The sequence below is a fragment of the Mirounga angustirostris genome, unplaced genomic scaffold (genome assembly GCF_029215605.1).
Source record: "Mirounga angustirostris isolate CCGP_5_RB_7025 unplaced genomic scaffold, mMirAng1.0.hap1 SCAF_11, whole genome shotgun sequence".
NCBI lineage: Eukaryota > Metazoa > Chordata > Mammalia > Carnivora > Phocidae > Mirounga > Mirounga angustirostris.
In genome coordinates, this window is record NW_026991719.1 from 71525619 (window position 1) to 71552519 (window position 26901).

At 36.6% G+C, this 26901-nt stretch overlaps 1 protein-coding gene across 2 annotated transcripts in view; it reads left to right on the plus strand.

The window, feature by feature from the left end:
• Positions 1–26901, plus strand: part of DACH2 (dachshund family transcription factor 2) — a 909992-nt gene that overhangs the window by 423844 nt on the left and 459247 nt on the right. For both annotated transcript variants that reach the window (XM_064574314.1, XM_064574315.1), the window contains one exon: positions 15995–16107. In XM_064574314.1, the coding sequence (XP_064430384.1) occupies positions 15995–16107 (113 nt within the window). The remainder of the gene's footprint in view (positions 1–15994; positions 16108–26901) is intronic.

The following is a 26901-nucleotide window of genomic DNA, read 5'->3' on the forward strand; positions in this document are numbered from 1 at the left end:
TCAACTCATCATCAGTAGTATCAAAGGGATTCTCACCTGAAATTGAGACTGACATTAGTTGTAGGTGCTATTAATTTCATTTTCCTCAGAAAGTGGTAAAACATTCTAGTGGGAATCAAATGTACTCATGAGAGAATATTAAAAAGCATACTGCCAACTATGCAAATTACATTGATTTTATTTTTTTCTAGAACATAAGTTTTAGGTATAGGGGAAAATACCATGTTTTTAGGAAAAGGTTCTTTCTTACAGGGAAGAGGGGAAGCTAGAGGGAAACAGGAAAATAATCTTCGCCAGCTGTGGGATTTGGCAATTTTGTTTACTTGAAGACAGTGAGGTAAAAGGATATTTTTGAGGAATTAAATAATGAAAATGATAATGTTTTTGACTTAGAACAGCTAAAAACGATACAATAGCTTCAGGGATACCTGTATAAAAAGATTATCAAAGTAATTGTATGATGCAACACACCACTACTATATAAAATGAGAATCTATTTATATTGGAAAATTCTACTCAAAGAAGCTCACACATTGGCTGCTTCTTTTCCCTTCTTGCACATTACATAATTATGGAGGATTTTAGAGAAAAGGATTTATAATTTCTCATAATACCTTCAATCAAATCATTTTGGTACCCATTTAGCAGATGATGAAACTGAAGCACAGAGAGGTTGAGTTTCTTAGAGTCATAAACTAAATTCACAGTACATTGTTGGCCTATCAAATTGTATTGCCTTGTGGAAACCATGATTTAGGGAGAAAAATGACTTTTTGGAAAAGTGTGTTAATCTGTAAGCAGGCAGCTATGTCTCAAGATTTACTTGTTGCATTTGAAGGAAAAATAATGAGAAAAAAAATCTATTTGTAAACATGTATTACAGTTGCTTTAAGAAAAATTAGAATTGTGAAATTAAAATGTAAAGCTTGAACTCTTGAATTCTGCCTTAGAACTAAGGACTTCTTGGGATGTAAATTAAGTATGTGGTAGGAGATGATTTGGAGAGTTGGTAATTCTTTTAGTACTAGCATTCAGATGAGAATACTACTTTTCTAATATGTAAACTGCAGGGTGTATTCTTTGAATAGAAATTTTTTGGCATTCAAAATGATTTCCATGGAAATTTTAACTATAAATAACTGCAAGCATAGTAACAATACTCCCTTATATTTGCATAGCACTTTAAAAAATTGTGGTAAAATACATTTTAGTACCATCTTAACCATTTTTAAGTGTACAGTGCAGTAGTGTTAACTATATTCACATTGTTGTCAACAGATTTATAGAACTTTTTCATCTTGCAAAACTGAAACTCTATACCTATTGAACTCCCCATCCCCCAGCTCCCACCCCTATCCTGGCCCCAGGAAAACACATTTCTACTTTCTATTTCTATAAGTTTACTACTATATATACCTCATATAAATAGAATTATACAATATTTGTCTTTTTGTGACTGCCTTATTTCTCATAGCGTATGTCCTCAAGGTTCATCCATGTTGCATGTCTGTCAGAATTTTCTTCCTTTTAAGTTGTATAGCACTTTTAACTTTTCAAACCAGTGTTCATATATATTGACTAATTACACACAACCATCAGGTGAGGATAATACTATGGCATTATGCACACATTTTGTTCTTCTTTTGGTAATTTTCCATAGAATCAATCCAGAAACTTAATATAACTTAAAATATAAGCTAAAATAGACAGATGAGAAGGTGCAAAACTATGCATACTTTGAAGTTAATGAATTATCTGAATTAGACCAGAAATGTAACATGGTTCTAATGATCAGATTCATAGATTATTTAGTTTACATCTCTAATTTTAAAGTGAGAAAGTACATCTAGAATAGTCATGTAATTTGCCTGAGGTCACATGTCTCAATAATGGCAGAACTGCTGTACTAGTTTCCTGTTGTATACCAATTGCCTCAGATTTAGCAACTCAGAACAACACCCATTTATTTTCTCATAGTTCTATATATCAGAAGTCTGGAGAGGCTTGAGTGGGTTCTCAGAGTTTTGGAAGGTTGAAATCAAGGTGCTGACAGGCTGGGCTCTTAATCTGGAAGATTTTGGGAAGAATTTACTCACAAGCTCATTGAAGTTTTTGGCAGAATCTAGTTCAATTGTAGGATTTGGATACCTGTTTTCTTGCTGGTTGTCAGCCCAGGATTGCTCTTGGTTACTAGAAGCTACATACACATTCCTTGATACATGGCTTTTTCTATCTTCAAACCAGCAATGGTAGGTTCTCTGATTTCCTTTCTGTTTTTATTTTTTTTAATTTTTTAAAAATTTTTATTGTTATGTTAATCACCATATATCACATCATTAGTTTTTGATGTAGTGTTCCATGATTCATTGTTTGTGTATAACACCCAGTGCTCTATGCAGAGCGTGCCCTCTTTAATACCCATCACCAGGCTAACCCATCCTCCCACTCCCCTCCCCTCTAGAACCCTCAGTTTGTTTCTCAGAGTCCATCGTCTCTCATGGTTTGTCTCCCCCTCTGATTCCCCCCCTTCATTCTTCCCCTCCTGCTATCTTCTTCTTCTTTTTTTTCTTAACATATATTGTATTATTTGTTTCAGAGGTACAGATCTGTGATTCAACAGTCTTGCACAATTCATAGTGCTCACCATAGCACATACCCTTCCCAATGTCCATTATGTGACATTAGGAGAAGTAACAAAAAAAGAAGGGGGGGACATCGCAGGGAGAGATGAACCATGAGAGACTACGGACTCTGAGAAACAAACTGAGGGTTTTAGAGGGGAGGGGGGTGAGGGGATGAGTTGGCCCAGTGAAGGGTATTAAGGAGGGCACATACTGCATGGAGCCCTGGGTGTTATATGAAAACAATGGATCATGGATTACTACATCAAAAACTAATGATGTATTGTATGGTGATTAATGTAACATAATAAAATAAAATTTAAAAAACGAAAATAAAATAAAGGGTTTATGTGATTGGATTGGATCCATCTAGATAATCTTTTTGATTAACTCAAAGTAAGCTGGTTAGTTCACTTAATCACATGAGCAAAATCCCTTTTGCTATGTAATTGTAATGATCTCAGGTGTAATATATTCATAGTTTTAGTGATTATGGCTAGAAATCTTGGGATGGAGGAGAATTTTAGAATTCTGCCTACCACAACTGGAATTAGAACTCAGAATTAACTTCTAGAGCTTTCCACTGCACCACACTGAAAGTCTAAGATTGTTTAAATTATTTTTATTTTAGTATGAGTTGCTAATATTTATCCATGCAAAATTAAGAAAAAATTAAATCAGCAAGGAAACTGACACTTGTGTTTATCAGTTGAATGTGTGCTTTCAGGCTATATCCCTAACCACAGAGACTAATGCAGTCAGGTTAATAGTGATTGCATTCCTAAAGGTCTTGCTCAACTTCCTAAGCTCTTCTGAGTTGTGATATTAAGGTCATGTTCCTGTATTTTCTGACTGACATTCAAATATGAAATGTTAACTATTGAGATCATCATAGGATTATACAGAGTGTTCCATGATTCATTGATTGGGTATAACATACAGTGTTCTATTCAGTAGGTGCCCTCTTTAATACCCATCATCAGGCTAACCCATCCCCCCAGCCCCTCCCCTCTAGAACCCTCAGTTTGTTTCTCAGAGTCTCTCATGATTCTTCACCCCCTCTGATTTTCCCCCCTTCATTTTTCTCTTCCTGCTATCTTTTTTTTTATTTTTCTTAACATATACTGTATTATTTGGTTCAGAGGTACAGGTCTGAGATTCAACAGTCTTACACAATTCACAGTGCTCACCATAGCACATACCCTGACCAATGTCTATCACCCAAACACCCCATCCCTCCCACCCTCACCACTCCAGCAACCCTCAATTTTTTTCCTAAGATTAAGAATTCCTCATATCAGTGAGATCATATGATACATGTCTTTCTCTGATTGACTTATTTCGCTTAGCATAATACCCTCCAGTTCCATCCAGGTCATTGCAAATGGCAAGATTTCATTCCTTTTGATGGATGTATAATATTCCATTGTATATATATACCACTTCTTCTTTATCCATTCATCTGTTGATGGACATTTTGGCTCTTTCCATAGTTTGGCTATTGTGGACATTGCTGCTATAAACATTGGAGTGCATGTACACCTTCGGATCCCTACATTTGTATCTTTGGGGTAAATACCCAGTAGTGCAATTGCTGGGTCATACGGTAGCTCTATTTTCAACTTTTTGAGGAACCTCCATACTGTTTTCCAGAGTGGCTGCACCAGATTGCATTCCCACGAACAGTGTAAGAGGGTTCCCCTTCTCTGCATCCCTGCCAACATCTGTCGTTTCCTGACTCGTTAATTTTAGCCATTCTGACTGGTGTGAGGTGGTATCTCATTGAGGTTTTGATTTGGATTTCCCTGATGCCGAGCAATGTTGAGCACTTTTTCATGTGTCTGTTGGCCATTTGGATGTCTTCTTTGGAAAAATGTCTGTTCATGTCTTCTGCCCATTTCTTGATTGGATCATTTGTTCTTTGGGTGTTGAGTTTGATAAGTTCTTTATAGATTTTGGACACTAGCCCTTTATCTGATATATCACTTGCAAATATCTTCTCCCATTCTGTCGGTTGTTTTTTGGTTTTGTTGACTGTTTCTTTTGCTGTGCAAAAGCTTTTGATCTTGATGAAGTCCCAATAGTTCATTTTTGCCCTTGCTTCCCTTGCCTTTGGCTATGTTTCTAGGAAGAAGTTGCTGCGGCTGAGGTCGAAGAGGTTGCTGCCTGTGTTCTCCTTTAGGATTTTGATGGACTCCTGTCTCACATTGAGGTCTTTCAACCATTTGGAGTCTATTTTTGTGTGTGGTGTAGGGAAATGGTCCAGTTTCATTCTTCTGCATGTGGCTGTCCAATTTTCCCAACACCATTTGTTGAAGAGACTGTCTTTTTTCCATTGGGCATTCTTTCCTGCTTTGTCAAAGATTAGTTGACCATAGAGTTGAGGGTCCATTTCTGGGCTCTCTATCCTGTTCCATTGATCTATGTGTCTGTTTTTGTGCCAGTACCATACTGTCTTGATGACAACTTTGTAATAGAGCTTGAAGTCCGGAATTGTGATGCCACCAGTTTTGCTTTTCTTTTTCAACATTCCTCAGGCTATTCGGGGTCTTTTCTGGTTCCATACAAATTTTAAAATTATTTCTTCCATTTCTTTGGAAAAAGTGGATGGTATTTTGATAGGGATAGCTTTAGATGTGTAGATTGTACTAAGTAGCCTTGACATCTTCACAATATTTGTTCTTGCAATCCATGAGCATGGAATGTTTTTCCATTTCTTTGTGTCTTCCTCAATTTCTTTCATGAGTAATTTATAGTTTTCTGAGTACAGATCCTTTGCCTCTTTGGTTAGATTTATTCCTAGGTATCTTATGGTTTTGGGTGCAATTGTAATTGGGATTGACTCCTTAATTTCTCTTTCTTCTGTCTTGTTGTTGGTGTATGCTGATATCTGTGCATTGATTTTATATCCTGACACTTTACTGAATTCCTGTATGAGTTCTAGCAGTTTTGGGGTGGAGTCTTCTGGGTTTCCACATAAAGTATCCTATCATCCGCAAAGAGTGAGAGTTTCACTTCTTCCTTGCCAATTTGGATGCCTTTAATTTCTTTTTGTTGTCTGATTGCTGTGGCTAGGACTTCTAATATTATGTTGAATAGCAGTGGTGATAGTGGACATCCTTGCCCTGTTCCTGACCTTAGGGGGAAAGCTCTCAGTTTTTCCCCATTGAGAATGATATTTGCTGTGGGTTTTTCATAGATGGCTTTTATGATATTGAGGTATGTACCATCTATCCCTATACTCTTGATATTGAGTTATGTACCCTCGATCCCTATACTCTGAAGAGTTTTGATCAAGAAAGGATGCTGTACTTTGCCAAATGCTTTTTCTGCATCTATTGAGAGGATCATAGGGTACTTGTTCTTTCTTTTACTAGTGTATTCTATCACACTGATTGATTTGCAGAGTTGAACCAACCTTGCAGCCCAGGGATACATCCCACCTGGTTGTGGTGAATAATCCTTTTAATGTACTGTTGGATCCTATTGGCTAGTATTTTGCTGAGAATTTTTGCATCCATGTTCATCAGGGATATTGGCCTGTAATTCTCCTTTTTGATGGGGTCTTTGTCTGGTTTTGGGACCAAGGTAGTGGTGGCCTCATAAAATGAGTTTGGAAGTTTTCCTTCCATTTCTATTTTTCAGAACAGTTTCAGAAGAACGGGTATTAATTCTTCTTTAAATGTTTGGTAGAATTCCCCTCGGGAGCCATCCGGCCCTGAGCTCTTGTTTGTTGGGAGATTTTTGATGACTGCTTCAATTTCCTTAGTGGTTATAAGGCTGTTCAGGTTTTCTATTTCTTCCTGGTTCAGTTTTGGTAGTTGATATATCTAGGAATGCATCCATTTCTTCCAGATTATCTAATTTGCTGGCATACAGTGGCTCATAATTCTTTTCTGTTGGTTGTGATCTCTCCTCTTTCATTCATAATTTTATTTATTTGGGTCCTTTCTCTTTTCTTTTTGATTAGTCTGGCCAGGGGTTTATCAATCTTTTTAATTGTTTCAAAGAACCAGCTCCTAGTTTCGTTGATTTGTTCTACTGTTCTTTTGGTTTCTATTTCATTGATTTCTGCTCTGATCTTTATTATTTCTCTTCTCCTGCTGGGTTTGGACTTTATTTGCTGTTCTTTCTCCAGCTCCTTTAGGTGTAGGGTTCAGTTGTGTATTTGAGACCTTTCTTGTTTCTTGAGAAAGTCTTGTATTGCTATATACTTTCCTCTTAGGACTGCCTTTGCTGCATCCCAAAGATTTTGAACAGTTGTGTTTTCATTTTCATTTGTTTCCATGAATTTTTTAAACTCTTCTTTAATTTCCTGGTTGACCCATCCATTCTTTAGTAGGATGCTCTTTAACCTCCATGTATTTGAGTTCTTTCTGACTTTCTTCTTGTGATTGAGTTCTAGTTTCAAAGCATTGTGGTCTGAAAATAGGCAGGGAATGATCCCAGTCTTTTGGTACCAATTGAGACCTGATTTGTGACCTAGGATGTGATCTATTCTGGAGAATGTTCCATGGGCACTAGAGAAGAATGTGTATTCTGTTGCTTTGGGATGGAATGTTCTGAATATATCTGTGAAGTCCATTTGGTCCAGTGTGTCCTTTAAAGTCTTTATTTCCTTGTTTGTCTTTTGCTTAGATGATCTGTCCATTTCAGTGAGGGGGGTGTTAATGTCACCCTCTATTATTGTATTGTTGTCAATGTGTTTCTTTGCTTTTGTTATTAATTGGCTTATATAATTGGCTGCTCCCATGTTAGGGGCATAGATATTTACAATTGTTAGATCTTCTTGTTGCATAGACCCTTTAAGTATGATTTGGTGTCCTTCCTTTATATCTTATTACAGTCTTTGGTTTAAAATCTAATTTGTCTGATATAAGGATTGCCAACCCAGCTTTCTTTTGGTGTCCATTAGCCTGGTAAATCGTTTTCCACCCCCTTACTTTCAATCTCGAGGTGTCTTTGGGTCTACAATGAGTCTCTTGTAGACAGCATATCAGTGGGTCTTGTTTTTTATCCAATCTGATAGCCTGTGTCTTTTGATTGGGGCATTTAGCCCATTTACATTCAGGGCAACTATGGAAAGATATGAATTTAGTGCCATTGTATTGCCTGTAAGGTAACTGTTACTGTGTATTGTCTGTGTTCATTTCTGGTCTATGTTACTTTTAGGTGCTCTCTTTGCTTAGAGGACCCCTTTCAAGATTTCTTGTAGGGCTGGTTTTGTGTTTGCAAATTCCTTTATTTTTTGTGTGTCCTGGAAGCTTTTTCTCTCTCCTTCTATTTTCAATGACAGCCTAGCTGGATATAGTATTCTTGTCTGCATATTTTTCTCATTTAGTGCTCTGAATATATCATGCCATTCCTTTCTGGCCTGCCAGGTCTCTGTGGATAGGTCTGTTGCCAATCTAATGTTCCTGTCATTGCAGGTTACAGATCTCTTATCCCAGGCTGCTTTCAGGATTTTCTCTTTGTCTCTGCGACTCGTATGTTTTACTGTTACATGTTGGTGTGTTGACCTATATTTATTGATTTTGTTGGGGCTTCTCTGTGCCTCCTGGATTTTGATGCCTGTTTCCTTCCCCAAATTAGGGAAGTTCTCTGCTATAATTTGCTCCAATATACCTCCTGCCCCTCTCTCTCTTTCTTCTTCTGGGATCCCAGTTATTCTAATATTGTTTTGTTTTATGGTATCACTTATCTCTCAAATTCTGCCCTCGTGATCCGGTAGTTTTTATCTCTCTTTTTCTCTACTGCTTTATTTTCCATCATTTGGTCTTCTATATCACTAATTCTCTCTTCTGTGTCATTTGTCATAGCAGTTAGAGCCTTATTTTTGATTGCACCTCATTAATAGCGTTTTTGATTTTGACTTGGTTGGATTTTAGTTCTTTTATTTCTCCAGAAAGAGTTTCTCTAACGTCTTCCATGCTTTTTTCAAGCCCAGCTAGTATCTTTAAAATCGTCATTCTGAACATTAGTTCTGACGTCTTACTCATGTCCGTATTGATTAGGTCCCTGGCAGTCGGTATTGCCTCTTGTTCTTTTTTTTTAAAGTGATTTTTTCCATCTTGTCATTTTGTCTAGAGGAGAATGGATGAATGAGAAAACAAAATGCTAACAGGGAACAATGATCCCAGAAAAATATACACTAAACAAATCAGAAGAGACCTTCCAGAAAGTGGTCTCTTTTCTGTTCAGAGAGTTGCTGCTATTCTTTTTTTTCGATCTCCTGTTGTGTTCGTAGGTGTTCAGAATGGTTTGATCCCTATCTAGCTGAATTCCTGTGGCCAGATGAAATTTAGGTCTCCTACTCCTCCACCATCTTGCTCCTCAGCCACTAAAGTGCCCTTTTTGATAACCATTTAAGAAAATCTATAAATGATGATACAAAGTAAAAGTCAGTGGCCTTTCAGAAAAGCAGCAGCAGTTACAGCAGTTTATACTGAAGCCTTCCCAAGGCAGTGGAGCTTAGGAAAGCATGTCTCCAAGGAACTCTGATACCTTGAAAATGTTTCACAATGAAAGGGTTCTATGGTTAAATACTATGCTTAGCAGAGATTGAATCAATTCTTCCAGCTGGAATAGAATACTCATTTAGGAAGTAATTGGAGAAAGGGAAGAAATACATATTGGGGGAGATTGCCAGACTAAGGCATTTAGACTTTATTTTGTATGCAGTCAGGAAGTATTGAAGGTTCTAGAGCAAAAGATGACATAACGAAAGGGAAGTTTCACCAAAATTCACAGGACAGTTTACATAGAATGAATTGGAACTATGAAGCAAACTGTTAAAAATAGCCTGGGCTTGAAGTGATAAGGGCCTGAATTAGGGGGTTAGCAATAGATGGAGATGGAAATCTGCAACACATATTACAATGGAGCAAAAATATTGGAGACTGAAAATGAAAGGAGAGGAAGAGGGAGAATCAAAATTGCCCTCAAGTTTATAGTTTTGGAAATCAAGAGGAGAGCATGCCTGTACTGATGACAAAACAGGAAAAGGGAGGATTGGAGAGTGGGATTTGGGGAGGCATATGTTGAATTTGAAATGTTAATAGAATATCCAAAAGTGAATGTTAACTTCTTATCCATTCTCTTAATATGAGAAGTTTTGCATAGTGATATACTCTTTGAATTCAGTAATGCCTCTAAAAAAAAAAAAAAGTTGTATCTGACAGTGATATGATACACTTTAGAAGGGGAAATGTTTATTTAATTTGATTTACTCTAAGATTTACTAAGGTGCATTGATTCCACTGAAGTTAATAGGAATTACACAAGCAGAGCAGAAAGAGGCCACTAAGAATTCAAGTCATATGCCAGTATTTTTGTTATACAGTCTTTGTTAATTATATTAAAACCTTTATTAGAATTCAGTCAATTTATGACAAAAAGTAAACTTGTTTAAGGGTGCTAACAACCAGGCCTGGAGCACATTTAATTTAAAAAGGGAGCAGAGTCAAGTAAATGAAGTATAAAATAACTTCACAGTTATACTTTCTATCAAGTGAGTAGTCAACCCTTAAATTGCCTATTACATCAGATTTCTTTTTTTTTCTATTGAAGGAAAAACAGAAACTCAGCATTAGCAAGGGAATTAACATTATAATTTAAGATAATAGATATAAATAATTCAATTTATCACAATTATAAGATTAATGCATAAATAAATTGCTCTACATAATCCTCAATATTGTAATATGTGATCCATTAACAAGTGGAGGTTTTTCTTCATCCCTTGAACATCCTTATGTTAAAGATAATTTCCTTAACTTCCCTAATTCGAATGGAATGCTGGTGTTGATGATTTTAACATATCCAAATTTGAGTTTTGGATTGCCTATAAGAACTGGAAAAGGTATACCTGAAACTACTATGTATCAACTATACTCAAAAAAAAAAAAAAAAAAAAAAGGAAAAAGAAAAAGAAACTGAAAGAAGAGTAAATGGTAATGGGATATAAATGGTCTTGCTTCTGGTGTTTTTTTGTTGTTGTTGTTTTTGTTTTTTTTGTGTTGTTGTTGTTGTTCTTTATATTGATAGCTCCTAGAGACATGATGAGCCGCACTTTAAGTTCCCATGACCAAGGACCGATTGATGCCCAGCTTAACATAAGCACCTTTTTATGAGAGTTACCATAGTGCCCAGGTTCTAGTTATTAGCTTGAAAATTTTCATATATGATTAATGTTAATTGCCCATTTTTCATGGATGAGTTTCTCCCATTTGCTGAATTGGTTGCTGCTGCCTTTGATCTGGTTGGGAATATAATCCAGTGCAATAGTTAGACAAATTATCAATTTGCCAACACTGAGAGAAGATGGATTCAGGTTGCTGTGAGGTCAGAGTTTGTTTCTCTTCATAAATACTGAAAGGTCAGGTAGAGTTTAACTACCACTGGCATCCCTGAAATGTTGTAATAAATGTCAGGCCTAAGAGATTATTATTAATCCATGATGCAATTAAAAGTTTTACTGTTCTGGCAAGAAGATTCTTATTTAATTTAAAAAGCACATTGAAAGTCAGAGCAGTACTTTCACAGTCAAATAAACAACACCTTCAAAACTAATGTCATTTTTGGCTCCTAATGTGAGTGAAAACATGATGCATTCAGAGATTATCCCAAGGGATTTTAAATATCAGTGATAGCTCTGAAAAGTGAATCCCAGGTCATTGCTAACAGGTCCCACTTCGGGAATCCAATTGCAGTGGTCTTACAAGTGGCTGCTAATGCCACCCTAACTGCCACTATATCTTCAGCAATTTGCTCAGTTTGCCCCAGAATATTACAAGTATTTCTTTAAAAGTAGTAAACCAAGCTTTCATTGAAGAGGATAACATGACTTGTGATTCCTCACTAAATCATGTACTGACTATATGATTGGTATGAAATATCCTGAAGGCTCGTCATCACTAACTAATTTATTAACAAGACTTTTATTCTTTGAAAAACAAAATCACTCATCTTACTCAGTTGCTTATTCCTTGATTCATGTACAAACGGATGCTAACATGAGGTAAAAATAACTCTAACAGTGAAATTTCATAATCTTAATGAACAAAGTATTAGCTACTTTATCTGTTACAACATGGAATAGATATATCATGGAATGTGTCATATGTTTTTGATACCAGAAGACCTACTGAATTCCCTAAGAGGGAACCACCAACTCTATAAAGTTTATAAACTGAGGTAATGCTCTGATGGTAATCCACTTCAACTGCAGAAGTATGAAATACTATAGATATATATTTCAAGTTGGTTTATTCTTTTACCTCAGGAAGCTGAATTATTTTATTTCTTTTTTTTTAAGATTTTGTTTATTTATTTGACAGAGAGAGACACAGCGAGAGAGGGAACACAAGCAGGGAGAGTGGGAGAGGGAGAAGCAGGCTTCCCGCTGGGCAGGGAGCCCGATGCAGAGCTTGATCCCAGGACCCTGGGATCATGACCTGAGCCAAAGGCAGACGCTTAACCGACTGAGCCACCCAGGCGCCCCTATTTTATTTCTTCTAAAGAAGTTTACAGAATGAAGGGGGAAATATATATCAGGATAAATTATGTTAAAGAATGACCTGGACCCAGAGAAAATCTTGATTTTTTGGTATAATTTCCCTAGAAACCACCCATTAATTAGGTGTAACCAACTAATGTTCATTCTATAAGCTGAAGCTCTTAAAGATTTAGCTGAGTTATTTAATAAAAGTTTTTCTATTTCTTAGGTTGTTTGTCTTGTACCTTAACAACTTTTGTTTATGGTGTTCATGGATGATACATCCACTGAGTCATTTGGGTGGGAATTTTTTTTTTAAAGCTGTTTTATTTTACAGAGTTAAAATAACTTTGTAATTAAGCAGAAAACAAATAATTGCCAACAAGCAATTATCATTAAATTAAAGAGTAATTACATGGTTATTTGTTCCCTGTTAAATAAAGCATTACTGAAATCAGTAACATAATCAATATTTCAGCAGAAATAGGATGCTGCAGTGATGGACCTTTCAACCTATGCTGATTTAATTGTCATCCAGATAACAGTTTTCTAGTTAAATCACCACATGTTTATTTGTCTTGATTAATATGTAAATATCTGCCTGATGCTAATAAAGCTCTTAAAGATAAGAAGCAGGATCATCTGTTAAGAATGATCTTTTCCAACTTTCTACAGTGTCCTCCATAGTCTTGCATCATGTTGTTAGGCTTGTGTTCTTTGAAAAGAAATGCAGGCATTAAGGAAGGCATGAGATGTGATGAGCACTGGGTGTTATATACAACTGATGAATTACTGAGCACTACATCTGAAACTAGTGATGTACTATATGTTAGCTAATTGAATTTAAATTAAAAAAATGCAGGAACTTTAGTGCTAGGAGTGCCTTACTAGAGAGGGTCATTAAGTCTAAAGGTAAAAATAAAGCTATCTTCTATTAGTATGGAACTTTATTGAGTATAAAGCACTTTTAGAAATTTGATTCTAATTAATTTATTCTAGGGGTCCAAGTATTCTTTCCAAAAATAGAAACAAAGGCATCTGAATGTGATTTTTGCCCACTGATAAATTTAAACAAGTTTGGATATCATACAATTATACTCACTGAAGAGTTAATCAAAACTTTAAACAATAGGTCAGACACACATCTCTATCACTAGACCATAAGCTCTTCAAAGATAGAAGCTGTTCTAAGTATTCACATTATATCAATAAACAAAGAGACCAAAACCATTGCCTTTGTCAAGCTTCAGTTTTAACCTCTATAATCCTTATATATAGTACCATGCCAGACACACACTGGTTGGGCACTTAGAGCATGTTTGTTTACTGGATGATGAAGTGTTTACTGAATGACTGAATAAGTGATATTGTCACTGCAGATGTGTAACTCCAGGGACCTTTAGTCCTTGAGTGGTTCTTGAAGTGGCATAAGATAAGTGACATCTACCCTTCTTTAACCTTGTGCATAGTTGCATCTAACCTTATTTAGCTTTGGACATATTCATATTCAAGTGGATCATATTTTGAAGCTCCTATAATTATTGTGGATTTCAAGACTTAAGAATGATTACCTGATGATTAAATGTTGCAACCAACTTGCTATTCATGTAGTCAAGGAGAATAGAGCGATTTAAGGAATATTTGGAAACTGTAGCAACAGTGAAATATTTCCTATTAACTGAGTTAATTAACAATTTACTGGGCCCTACTGTGTGTAGATACCATGAGAATTGCTCAGGATGCAGTGACAAAATCAGAGATATATACAGCCTTCATAGAGCATACATTCTTATTGGGGAGACTCAATCATACCAACCAACCAACTGAAAAAGATGTTAGGATGGTGAATATGGTCCTCTTGGTTTATAACATATGTAGTAAATACTACCAAGCCATTTATAACATAAGCCATGAATTCTCCAATATAGGTATGATGGTGGGAAATTTTACCAATTTTTTTTCAAATCTTGGAATTTAAGGTAGAACCACCTGAGAAACCTCTAATGCCTCTCAAACCTGAGTCAGCTCATTGGAAAAGAGCTACTTCAAATTGTGAGATTGACCAAGAAATTGGAACAAATCTAGTTAAACCTTAAAGGTTTCAAAGTGCACTGTCACAACTGGCTCATTATATGGAAATAGAAGTTACATCAGGCAGCTTAGTTCTGGAGACAGTCTGAAAGTGATGGTGAGCATGAAGACCACACTGAAATGTTTACATTGGAAAAGTACAAAGTAATAGGGTAGACTTGAATAAAGTTAGTAGCCTTGTATTCTGACTAATGAAAAGACAAAGAAGCACTTAGAAAGTACAGATTTGGTGAAGCTTATTCAACTTCTAATGACTGGATATACACTGATGAACATTGTTCAGTGATCTTGGGATCCTTGGCATTTGAAGTAAATAGCTCTTCTCTTATCACTTCCTTAAAAGAGGAAGCCATAAAACAAGGTAAAGGCAAACAGGATAACAATACTGAATTAAATAAAATAAGTTATGGCTCAGAATCAAGTAGAAAGAAGGAAGGGAGAGTCAGTTTATAAAATTGAAACATTTAATGAGAAAAACAGAATCTTTCATACTAAATTGATATACAGTATTGATGTACAATGAAAGTAAATAACACCAGCACAGTGTATGAAAAATGAAATGGGCAATGGTACCTCTGTGTGAGGTTGCTAGAAGTTGTCTTCATTTAAAAAGCTGAGTTTGTCTTACACTGATGGAGCACTTTGCTACTGCAAAATTGATAGAATAAGGTTTAACTTAAACTTTTTTTGTGAACCAAAAGTCATTTTTGGAAATGTTTTCTATCTGAACCTCATACATTTTTGTGGTTTGGGCTATTTAATATCGTGTTTCAGTATTTTGTCAAAAGCCCTATTATTCAGCTTTTAAACTGCATTTTTACTAAAAACCAATAGAAGTATCTTAGGCAACATTAGAAACTAATATTTGAGATATATTGAATGACTTGAGAATAACTTGATCCTAATGTTCAATGACTTATAAATCTCTTAATTTTGGTGACAGCTTCCAAATGATGTAATCAGTACACTGACTGTATTTGAGTCATGGAAGCCAGATACTGACTTTCTATTTTGTTATTTTACGGATTAACATTTGCAACTGCAATTCCTGAACTGCTCACACTAAGGTGAAGAATGTGCAAATGGAATAGGTCAGGTTAATGCTATGAGTTTAGCCTCAACTCATCAGTTAGAAACACTAATATATCTGTGAGAAAAGACAGCCTAGATAGCAAAAGTGGCAGGTTTTGTTAGTACAGCCACTCCAAGAGAGTGCACTGCTGGTTATATAGCCTGGTTTAAATAATAGGTAGATTTAAAAAATCTACTGAGAGTGGGGGTCCTTTATTCCTGGTGGTCTCCTGGCATCTGTGGAAATGCTAAAAAAAATCACATCATATTCCCCATCTCTTAGCTCTTTATCCCTTTACCTCTCTGTGCAGAGATTTAGTCACTTCACATTCTAGACAATCTGAATTCTGTGAGTCACTATCTCAGGTCTCAGTAGCATGTACTAATAATACTTGGGATCAAATGTAGCTTTAAACAGGAGGTAACTTTGGGTTTCTCACAACAAGTAAGCTGTATTGCAAAGTGCTGCCTTGAAAATGTAATCTAAACTAAAAATTAGTCTTTTATGGTTTTAATTTTTGCCATAACTATGTTGGGAAATTTAGTAGAAAGAAAAGTATTGGTCTTTTGGTAATCAATGAAAATAGTCTTTAAAATAAAATTCTATCACTCTTGGTAATTAAACAAGATTGAGGAGACAAATATAGCAAGAGATGGTATTTCCAAAAAGAGTACATTTTTAACCTGATCTTTGTTTTTGTCTGTTTTTCAACAGTTCCAGGCCTGGCAGGCCTCCTAAGCGTTCTTTGGGAGTGTTGCAGGACAATGCTCGCCTTCTGCCCCATTCAGTCCCCAGCCTTTTATCACCAGGACTTATCACTCCGACAGGTAATAAAATCCATCTGATGATCAGCCTTGTCTGTTCATGCTGCCCAGAATTAGAAATAAACTAATATTGATCTAACTGCCTTGTCCTTCAGAGCTTTTCAAGCTGTACTAGAGGTTACATTATTGAATTTTTAAAGTATTCAAGAAAACAGTTTTGTTATTCTAGTGACTTAAATAAAATGGACATGACTCTTTAAAAAAAATTGTCATTTCCTTGTAGGAAATCCCTTTCAAGGCCTTATTGTATGTATATTTTTGTGTGCTGGGGGCAGTGATGAGGGGCACTAGCCAAATCAGCCTTGTCTCAAAGCCTTCTGTAGAATGCAGCATATCTGCTCACTTATATGTCTCAATAATATATAATTTTCTTTGTTTTTAAGGGTTTTGAGCATCTGTGTATCTTGTCCAATTTTAATCTAAGTTAAAAAGTAGAAAGAAGATGTATCCTTGGTAGAGAAGCCTTATGATTAGAAAAGAAGAACATCCAAATGGTCATTGTCTTAAATAATTTAGTGTTTATCAACACCATGATAAGCAGTGATCCCCTAAAAATACCAGTTTCATACTTTAGCATTGAACTTTTTTATTCACTATAAAAGAACTTAAAAGTGCATGAAATACTTAAAAATAAGCTTAATATTTCTCTAACTGAAACTTTAAAAAATATTAAAGTTATTATATGGTAGAAAATGAAAATGAATTTAATGACAGTGAGATTTTTATTTCTTTAGTCATACAAAATTTTATAAAGCACCTGCTGTATTAGGATATTTTGTCTAAGGTAATGAAAAATTATGAGTAGCAGTCCTTGTCAACAGTAGAACTAGAGAGGACATGTAAATTAATAATTGCACTAAAGTGTAATACAGACTATAATAAAAGTACATACCAGGTGCTAAAGATCACAGAGATGGGAGCAACTAAGTCAATTTGGTAAGTTGGGTAATACACAGAAAGATGGAAACTTTGGAGCTATGTTTTGTAGACTGAATGTCAGACAGGAGGAGAATCAGTGAAAAACATTCTAGGCAGAGAGGACTACAGAAAAATAAACACTAATGAGAAAGAGACTAGTGTGTTAGGGGGAATACCAATTAAGTTGAAGACCCAGAGCAGATGTTTGAGGTGGGAGACTCATAGGCAATATGTTTAGTATAAAGGGTAGGGAAAAGCCAACTTGTGAAGCTAGTTTTTTTATCAGGTTTCGAAGCTTGGGATTTCCCCTATAGAACAGTGGTTTCCAAAGTGTCTTTCAAGGACTTTCCTTGGGGAAAGTATTTCCAGATTCCCCATTTTTGCTTCAGAATTTTATATATCCTAGTTCACATGTTCAAATTTTTAAAAAAAATGCTGTATAGGGTGCCTGGGTGGCTCAGTCAGTTAAGCGTCTGCCTTCCGCTCAGGTCATGATCTTGGGGTCCTGGGATTAAGCCCCACATCAGGGAGCTTGCTTCTCCCTCTCCCTCTGGCCCTCCACCTGTTTATGCTCTCTCTCTCTCACTATTTCAAACAAATAAATATAAGAATCTTTAAAAAATAAAAATAAAAAAGCTGCTGTAGGTAAAAAGAACCACTGTTAAGGCTCTGGGGGTTAGAAAATGATTTTTTTGACTAAGTATCTACAAACAAATTCTGATATAAGAATAAAGTAGTCCTGTGCATATAAAAGAATATTGAGGGGATAATACTGTTGGAAAAATATCTTGGTACTCAATAGATGATAATCTCTTTCTTTCTTTCTTTTTTTTTTTTTGATGTAGTGTTCCATGATTCATTATTTACATATAACACCCAGTGATCCATTCAGTACATGCCCTCTTTAATACCCATCACCAGGCTAATCCATCCCCCCCACGACCCTCCCCTCTAGAACCTTCAGTTTGTTTCTCAGAGTCCATGGTCTCTCATGGTTTGTCTCCCCCTCTGATTCCCCCCCTTCATTTTTCCTTCCTATCTTCTTCTTTTTATTTTTTTTAACATATAATGTATTATTTGTTTCAGAGGTACAGGTCTGTGATTTAGCAGTCTTACACAGTTCACAGTGCTTACCATAGCACACACCCTCCCCAATGTCTATCACCCAACCACCCCATCCCTCCCACCCCCCACCACTCCAGCAACCCCCAGTTTCTTTCCTGAGATTAAGAATTTCTCATAACAGTGAGATCATATGATACATGTCTTTCTCTGATTGACTTATTTCGCTCAGCATAATACCCTCCAGTTCCATCCGGGTCATTGCAAATAGCAAGATTTCATTCCTTTTGATGGATGTATAATATTCCATTGTATATATATACCACTTCTTCTTTATCCATTCATCTGTTGATGGACATTTTGGCTCTTTCCATAGTTTGGCTATTGTGGACATTGCTGCTATAAACATTGGAGTGCATGTACACCTTCGGATCCCTACATTTGTATCTTTGGGGTAAATACCCAGTAGTGCAATTGCTGGGTCATACGGTAGCTCTATTTTCAACTTTTTGAGGAACCTCCATACTGTTTTCCAGAGTGGCTGCACCAGATTGCATTCCCACGAACAGTGTAAGAGGGATCCCCTTCTCTGCATCCCTGCCAACATCTGTCGTTTCCTGACTCGTTAATTTTAGCCATTCTGACTGGTGTGAGGTGGTATCTCATTGAGGTTTTGATTTGGATTTCCCTGATGCTGAGCAATGTTGAGCACTTTTTCATGTGTCTGTTGGCCATTTGGATGTCTTCTTTGGAAAAATGTCTGTTCATGTCTTCTGCCCATTTCTTGATTGGATCATTTGTTCTTTGGGTGTTGAGTTTGATAAGTTCTTTATAGATTTTGGACACTAGCCCTTTATCTGATATATCACTTGCAAATATCTTCTCCCATTCTGTCGGTTGTTTTTTGGTTTTGTTGACTGTTTCTTTTGCTGTGCAAAAGCTTTTGATCTTGATGAAGTCCCAATAGTTCATTTTTGCCCTTGCTTCCCTTGCCTTTGGTGATGTTTCTAGGAAGAAGTTGCTTCGGCTGAGGTCGAATAGGTTGCTGCCTGTGTTCTCCTTTAGGATTTTGATGGACTCCTGTCTCACATTGAGGTCTTTCAACCATTTGGAGTCTATTTTTGTGTGTGGTGTAGGGAAATGGTCCAGTTTCATTCTTCTGTATGTGGCTGTCCAATTTTCCCAACACCATTTGTTGAAGAGACTGTCTTTTTTCCATTGGGCATTCTTTCCTGCTTTGTCAAAGATTAGTTGACCATAGAGTTGAGGGTCCATTTCTGGGCTCTCTATCCTGTTCCATTGATCTATGTGTCTGTTTTTGTGCCAGTACCATACTGTCTTGATGACAACTTTGTAATAGAGCTTGAAGTCCGGAATTGTGATGCCACCAGTTTTGCTTTTCTTTTTCAACATTCCTCAGGCTATTCGGGGTCTTTTCTGGTTCCATACAAATTTTAAAATTATTTCTTCCATTTCTTTGGAAAAAGTGGATGGTATTTTGATAGGGATAGCTTTAGATGTGTAGATTGTACTAAGTAGCCTTGACATCTTCACAATATTTGTTCTTGCAATCCATGAGCATGGAATGTTTTTCCATTTCTTTGTGTCTTCCTCAATTTCTTTCATGAGTAATTTATAGTTTTCTGAGTACAGATCCTTTGCCTCTTTGGTTAGATTTATTCCTAGGTATCTTATGGTTTTGGGTGCAATTGTAATTGGGATTGACTCCTTAATTTCTCTTTCTTCTGTCTTGTTGTTGGTGTATGCTGATATCTGTGCATTGATTTTATATCCTGACACTTTACTGAATTCCTGTATGAGTTCTAGCAGTTTTGGGGTGGAGTCTTCTGGGTTTCCACATAAAGTATCCTATCATCCGCAAAGAGTGAGAGTTTCACTTCTTCCTTGCCAATTTGGATGCCTTTAATTTCTTTTTGTTGTCTGATTGCTGTGGCTAGGACTTCTAATATTATGTTGAATAGCAGTGGTGATAGTGGACATCCTTGCCCTGTTCCTGACCTTAGGGGGAAAGCTCTCAGTTTTTCCCCATTGAGAATGATATTTGCTGTGGGTTTTTCATAGATGGCTTTTATGATATTGAGGTATGTACCCTTTATCCCTATACTCTAAAGAGTTTTGATCAAGAAAGGATGCTGTACTTTGTCAAATGCTTTTTCTGCATCTATTGAGAGGATCATAGGGTTCTTGTTCTTTCTTTTATTAATGTATTATATCACATTGATTGATTTGTGGGTGTTGAACCACCTTGCAGCCCAGGGATACATCCCACCTGGTTGTGGTGAATAATCCTTTTAATGTACTGTTGGATCCTATTGGCTAGTATTTTGCTGAGAATTTTTGCATCCATGTTCATCAGGGATATTGGCCTGTAATTCTCCTTTTTGATGGGGTCTTTGTCTGGTTTTGGGACCAAGGTAGTGGTGGCCTCATAAAATGAGTTTGGAAGTTTTCCTTCCATTTCTATTTTTCAGAACAGTTTCAGAAGAACGGGTATTAATTCTTCTTTAAATGTTTGGTAGAATTCCCCTCGGGAGCCATCCGGCCCTGAGCTCTTGTTTGTTGGGAGATTTTTGATGACTGCTTCAATTTCCTTAGTGGTTATAAGGCTGTTCAGGTTTTCTATTTCTTCCTGGTTCAGTTTTGGTAGTTGATATATCTAGGAATGCATCCATTTCTTCCAGATTATCTAATTTGCTGGCATACAGTGGCTCATAATTCTTTTCTGTTGGTTGTGATCTCTCCTCTTTCATTCATGATTTTGTTTATTTGGGTCCTTTCTCTTTTCTTTTTGATAAGTCTGGCCAGGGGTTTATCAATCTTGTTAATTGTTTCAAAGAACCAGCTCCTAGTTTCGTTGATCTGTTCTACTGTTCTTTTGGTTTCTATTTCATTGATTTCTGCTCTGATCTTTATTATTTCTCTTCTCCTGCTGGGTTTGGACTTTATTTGCTGTTCTTTCTCCAGCTCCTTTAGGTGTAGGGTTCAGTTGTGTATTTGAGACCTTTCTTGTTTCTTGAGAAAGTCTTGTATTGCTATATACTTTCCTCTTAGGACTGCCTTTGCTGCATCCCAAAGATTTTGAACAGTTGTGTTTTCATTTTCATTTGTTTCCATGAATTTTTTAAACTCTTCTTTAATTTCCTGGTTGACCCATCCATTCTTTAGTAGGATGCTCTTTAACTTCCATGTATTTGAGTTCTTTCTGACTTTCTTCTTGTGATTGAGTTCTAGTTTCAAAGCATTGTGGTCTGAAAATAGGCAGGGAATGATCCCAGTCTTTTGGTACCAATTGAGACCTGATTTGTGACCTAGGATGTGATCTATTCTGGAGAATGTTCCATGGGCACTAGAGAAGAATGTGTATTCTGTTGCTTTGGGATGGAATGTTCTGAATATATCTGTGAAGTCCATTTGGTCCAGTGTGTCCTTTAAAGTCTTTATTTCCTTGTTTGTCTTTTGCTTAGATGATCTGTCCATTTCAGTGAGGGGGGTGTTAATGTCACCCACTATTATTGTATTGTTGTCAATGTGTTTCTTTGCTTTTGTTATTAATTGGCTTGTATAATTGGCTGCCCCCTTGTTAGGGGCATAGATATTTACAATTGTTAGATCTTCTTGTTGCATAGACCCTTTAAGTATGATTTGGTGTCCTTCCTTTATCTCTTATTATAGTCTTTGGTTTAAAATCTAATTTGTCTGATATAAGGATTGCCAGCCCAGCTTTCTTTTGGTGTCCATTAGCCTGGTAAATCGTTTTCCACCCCCTTACTTTCAATCTCGAGGTGTCTTTGGGTCTACAATGAGTCTCTTGTAGACAGCATATCAGTGGGTCTTGTTTTTTATCCAATCTGATAGCCTGTGTCTTTTGATTGGGGTATTTAGCCCATTTACATTCAGGGCAACTATGGAAAGATATGAATTTAGTGCCATTGTATTGCCTGTAAGGTTACTGTTACTGTGTATTGTCTGTGTTCGTTTCTGGTCTATGTTACTTTTAGGCTCTCTCTTTGTTTAGAGGACCCCTTTCAATATTTCTTGTAGGGCTGGTTTTGTGTTTGCAAATTCCTTTAGTTTTTGTGTGTCCTGGAAGCTTTTTCTCTCTCCTTCTATTTTCAATGAGAGCCTAGCTGAATATAGTATTCTTGGCTGCATATTTTTCTCATTTAGTGCTCTGAATATATCATGCCATTCCTTTCTGGCCTGCCAGGTCTCTGTGGATGTTTCTACCATTGTAGGTTACAGATCCCTTCTCCTGAGCTGCTTCAGGACTTTTTCTTTGTCTCTGAGGCTCGTAAGTTTTACTATTAGATGTCAGGGTGTTGACCTATTTTTTATTGATCTTGAGGGGCGGTCTCTGTGCCTCCTGGATTTTGATGACTGTTTCCTTCCTGAAATTAGGGAAGTTCTCTTCTATAATTTGTTCCAATATACCTCCTGCTCCTCTCTCTCTTTCTTCTTCTGGGATCCAAATTATTCTAATATTGTTTCGTCTTATGGTATCACTTATCTCTCAAATTCTGCCCTCATGATCCAGTAGTTGTTTATCTCTCTTTTTCTCAGCTTCTTTATTTTCCATCATTTGGTCTTCTATATCACTAATTCTCTCTTCTGCCTCATTTATCCAAGCAGTTAGAGCCTCCATTTTTTATTGCACCTCATTAATAGCCTTTTTGGTTTTGACTTGGTTAGATTTTAGTTCTTTTATTTCTCCAGAAAAAGTTTCTCTAATATCTTCCATGCTTTTTTCAAGCCCAGCTAGTATCTTTAAAATCATCATTCTGAATCTTAGTTCTGACATCTTACTAATGTCCGTATTGATTAAGTCCCTGGCAGTCGGTATTGCCTCTTGTTCTTTCTTTGAAGTGATGTTTTCCATCTTGTCATTTTGTTTAGAGAACAGATGAATGAGAGGACAAAATGCTAACAGGGTATCAACGACCCCAGAAAAATATACACTAAACAAATCAAAAGAGACCTGAAACCAGGGGAAAAGAAAGGGAAAGAAAGAAAAAAGAAAAAGGAAAAGAAAACGAAAAAGATAAAAATAAACAAAGAAACAAACAAAAAACAGAATATGATCAAATATGATCAGGCTGGTGCATCAATCAGTACCACACACTAGATTTTGGGCATATTTTCTTCCATTAGAATAAAGTGCCTCCCAAAATTTTAAAGAAAGAAAAGCTTATATATGTATAAAAATAATGGTAAATATGATGAAGGGATTGAATACAAGTGTAAAGATGAAAATTGTAAAGGGTTTTATAAAAGGAATTGATAAGATAAGAAGTTAGCTGAAAAAGGAAAGAACAGGATTTTTTTTTAAAAAATAGGAGGGTATGTGATCAGGCAGGAGACTAGAACAAAGCCATACACTAGAGATTTAGGGTATATTTTGGTCTGTTAGAGGAAACTGTGTCCCAAAATTTTAAGGAGAGAACAACTTATATATAGATAAACCAAAAGTAATGTTAACTAATATGAAGGGATAGAATATGACTCTAAAAATGAAAAATAAAAAAGATTTTTTTAAAAAAGGGATTGATAAGGTGTTGGTTGAACATGGGAAAAAGAAAAATTAAAAAAAGAAAAAGGAAAAGAAAAAAAAGAAAATTAAAAAAATTAACTTTGAAAGACTAAAGAATATTGGGAAAAAAGCCATGAATTCTATGTGCTGTATTCCCCTAGTACTAGCGTTCTGCCTTTCTCATTGATCAGTAAACTTGGTCTTGGCTGGCTGTTCTTGCTGATATTCTCGGGGAGGGGCCTGTTGCTGTGGTTCTCAAATGTCTTTGCCAGAGGTGGAATTGCCCCACCCTTGCCAGGGATGGGCTAGGTAATCTGCTCAGGTTTGCTCTCGTAGCTTTTGTTCCCTGCAAGCTTTCTGTACAACTTTGGAGGATGGGAGTGAAAATGGCAGCTTCCCAATCTCCACCCCAGAGGAGCCAAAAACTTGGGGCCCCACTGCTCAGTGAGCCCCCAGAGAAAAGCAGTCAATCACTCCCATCTCCCCAGTCTCCGGCCACACTCCGTGCTCACCTGGCCTGTGACCGAGCATTTCTATCTTTGGCACATGACCCTGTGTGGAGTCTCTAAACCCAGCAGATTCCTGCAGTGCACTCCTGTGACACACCTCCTAGGGAGAAAGGGGAGTCTCCCCAGATCTGCTGCTTGTTGGGTCCCTGCTGGTAGAGCAGTGGCCCGACTGTGCTATGGTTCACAGTTTATGGCAGCCCTGAGCTGAGAGCCCACTCCTCGGATCTGTCTCTGCAGCCAGCTTCCCTGCTCCAATTCTTGGGAGCTCTGCCACACTCAGGCACCCCTGGTCTTTCTGTGACCCCGAGGGTCCTGAGACTACACTGTTCCAGCGAGGTTTCCACCCCCCGCTTAGCCACTAAAGCGACATCCCTCAGCAGAACCAACTTCTAAAACTTCTGATTTTTTGCTCTGCTGCTCTATCACTTGCCAGTAGGGCCTGACGGAGGCCCCCTCCCCTGCCACCTATCTTCCCAAATATTGCCTCAGATTCACTTCTCTGCACATCCTACCTTCTAGAAAGTGGTCACTTTTCTGTTCAGAGAGTTGCTGCTATTCATTTCTTTGATCTCCTGTTGAGTTTGTAGGTGTTCATAATGGTTTGATCCTTATCTAGCTGAATTCCTGGGACCAGATGAAATTTAGGTCTCCTATTCCTCTGACATCTTGCTCCTCCCCCTGATCATCTATTTCTTAACTTATAAAATACATTGACAGAGCCTAGAAATAGTACCATGTAAATAATTAGATCCATGTTCTGATTTTGAGGGAATGTGTAGATGAAAGAAAAAAAAGATTTAAAGACTGCCTTGAAGTTAATGTACTCTTAACCAACTGAGCCACCCAGGCACCCTTTTTTTTTTTTAAGATTTTATTTATTTATTTGAGACAGAGAGAATGGAAGTTAATGTACTCTTGAGTAAACTTTACTACCTTATCTATTGAGGAAAATCTGTAATATATATTAAGTTTATATTATATACCAGGAGCTAAGTGTTGTGTGTGTGTGTGTGTGTATATTAAGTTTCTGTCAAGATTTTATTTAAATTCTAGTTAGTTAACATATAGTGTAGTATTAGTTTCAGTGGTAGAATTTAGTGATTCATCATTTGCATTTAATACCCAGTGCTCATTACAATAAGTGCCCTCCTTAATGCCCATCCCCCAGTTACTCCATCCCCCCACACCTGCCCTCCAACAACCCTCAGTTTGTTCCCTATTGTTACGACTCTCTTATGGTTTGCCTCCCTCTCTGTTTTTATTCTATTCTATATGCACTTCAACTAATCTTCATTGTAGACTTACGGATATTGTCTTCATTTTTCAAGTGAGCAATTTATGGCTCACTGAGTTTAAATTAATTACATAAGGTCACAAAGCAATTGAGTGGCAGACCTGGGTTTCAAACCCAGGTCTTTTGAACTCCAGAGCCCATACCCTTTCCTCATCATCACAATGTCTTATAGTATATGTAAGAACTCAATTTGAGGCTTTCACCTCCTCCTAATTTACTTGGCTTATGTATTTCCCCTTCCTTGGCGCCTCCTTCCTTGGATTAAGGCTTTGGCCTTCCCTCCTACAACTTGGATTTATGTCAATGAGAGACATTGAAAGAAAAATCCTCAATTCTTAACCCTTTGCTTGTGCCTAGTATGAAATGATAGAGATAGATAAGGTATTGAGTGGGGAAAAGCATGAGTACTTCTGTCTAAAAGACAGAAAGTAGAAAAAAAAAACAGAAACAGGAGAAGGAGGAGGAACATGGCCAGAACTATATTAATTCTTCTCCTTAATTTACATAATTTTATTTTACATGCCCAAGAATATCCTACTTACCTATTGTCAAGTATAAGAAGAAAACTACTCTATAAAACCAAGTAGAAATAATTCTGGAATTATGTATTATTTTGGATTAAACATACAACTTCACTCCTCCATTCACAAAGATAATTGAGAATTGATTCCCAATTTAGTTATCAGAAAGTTTCATATTTGACATTATACTTACTAAGCATTCAAACTTAACTTTCATTAATTTTATTTAAAAATAATTTTGAAGAATTAAGTTGATATATTTTTTAAGTATTTAAATTCCAGTTGATATATTTTTTTGTAGTTCCAAGTTTTTATTTAAGATTTTTTTAATTTATTTATTTTAGAGAGAGATTGAGCACCTGAGTGGCAGGAGGGGCAGAGGAGGAGAGAAGGAGAGAGAGAGAGAATCTCTCAAGCAGACTTGGCACTGAGCATGGAGCCTGACTCAGGGCTTGATCCCATGACCCTGAGATCACAACCTGAGCCCAAACCAAGAGCCGGATGCTTAACTGACTGAGCCACCCAGGCACCCTGCAAGTTTTTATTTAAATTCCGGGTAGTTACAGACAGTGTAGTATTAGTTTCAGGTGTAGAATTTAGTGGTTCATCACTTACATACAACACCCACTGCTTATCAAAAACAGTTGATATTTTTAATATGGTCTGTAAGGGTTGAGATTTATCCATTTTTCTCCCAAATGATTATTGAAATGTTTTACAGTAATTTCTGGTTTCAGGAGATTGTGTCCCAAATATATATTTTTTTAATAAAGAAAGATATTATAGAGCTGTGTATAATTTTACATACAACTGACTAATTATTGAAAAGTGATTGCTGGTACCTTCTGCTTCTGAGTCATATATGAGGAGAAGCTCCTCTCAACCCTTCTAAATTGGCCTAAGTAATGGAACTTGTTATTTTTTTAATTTAAATTCAATTTGCCA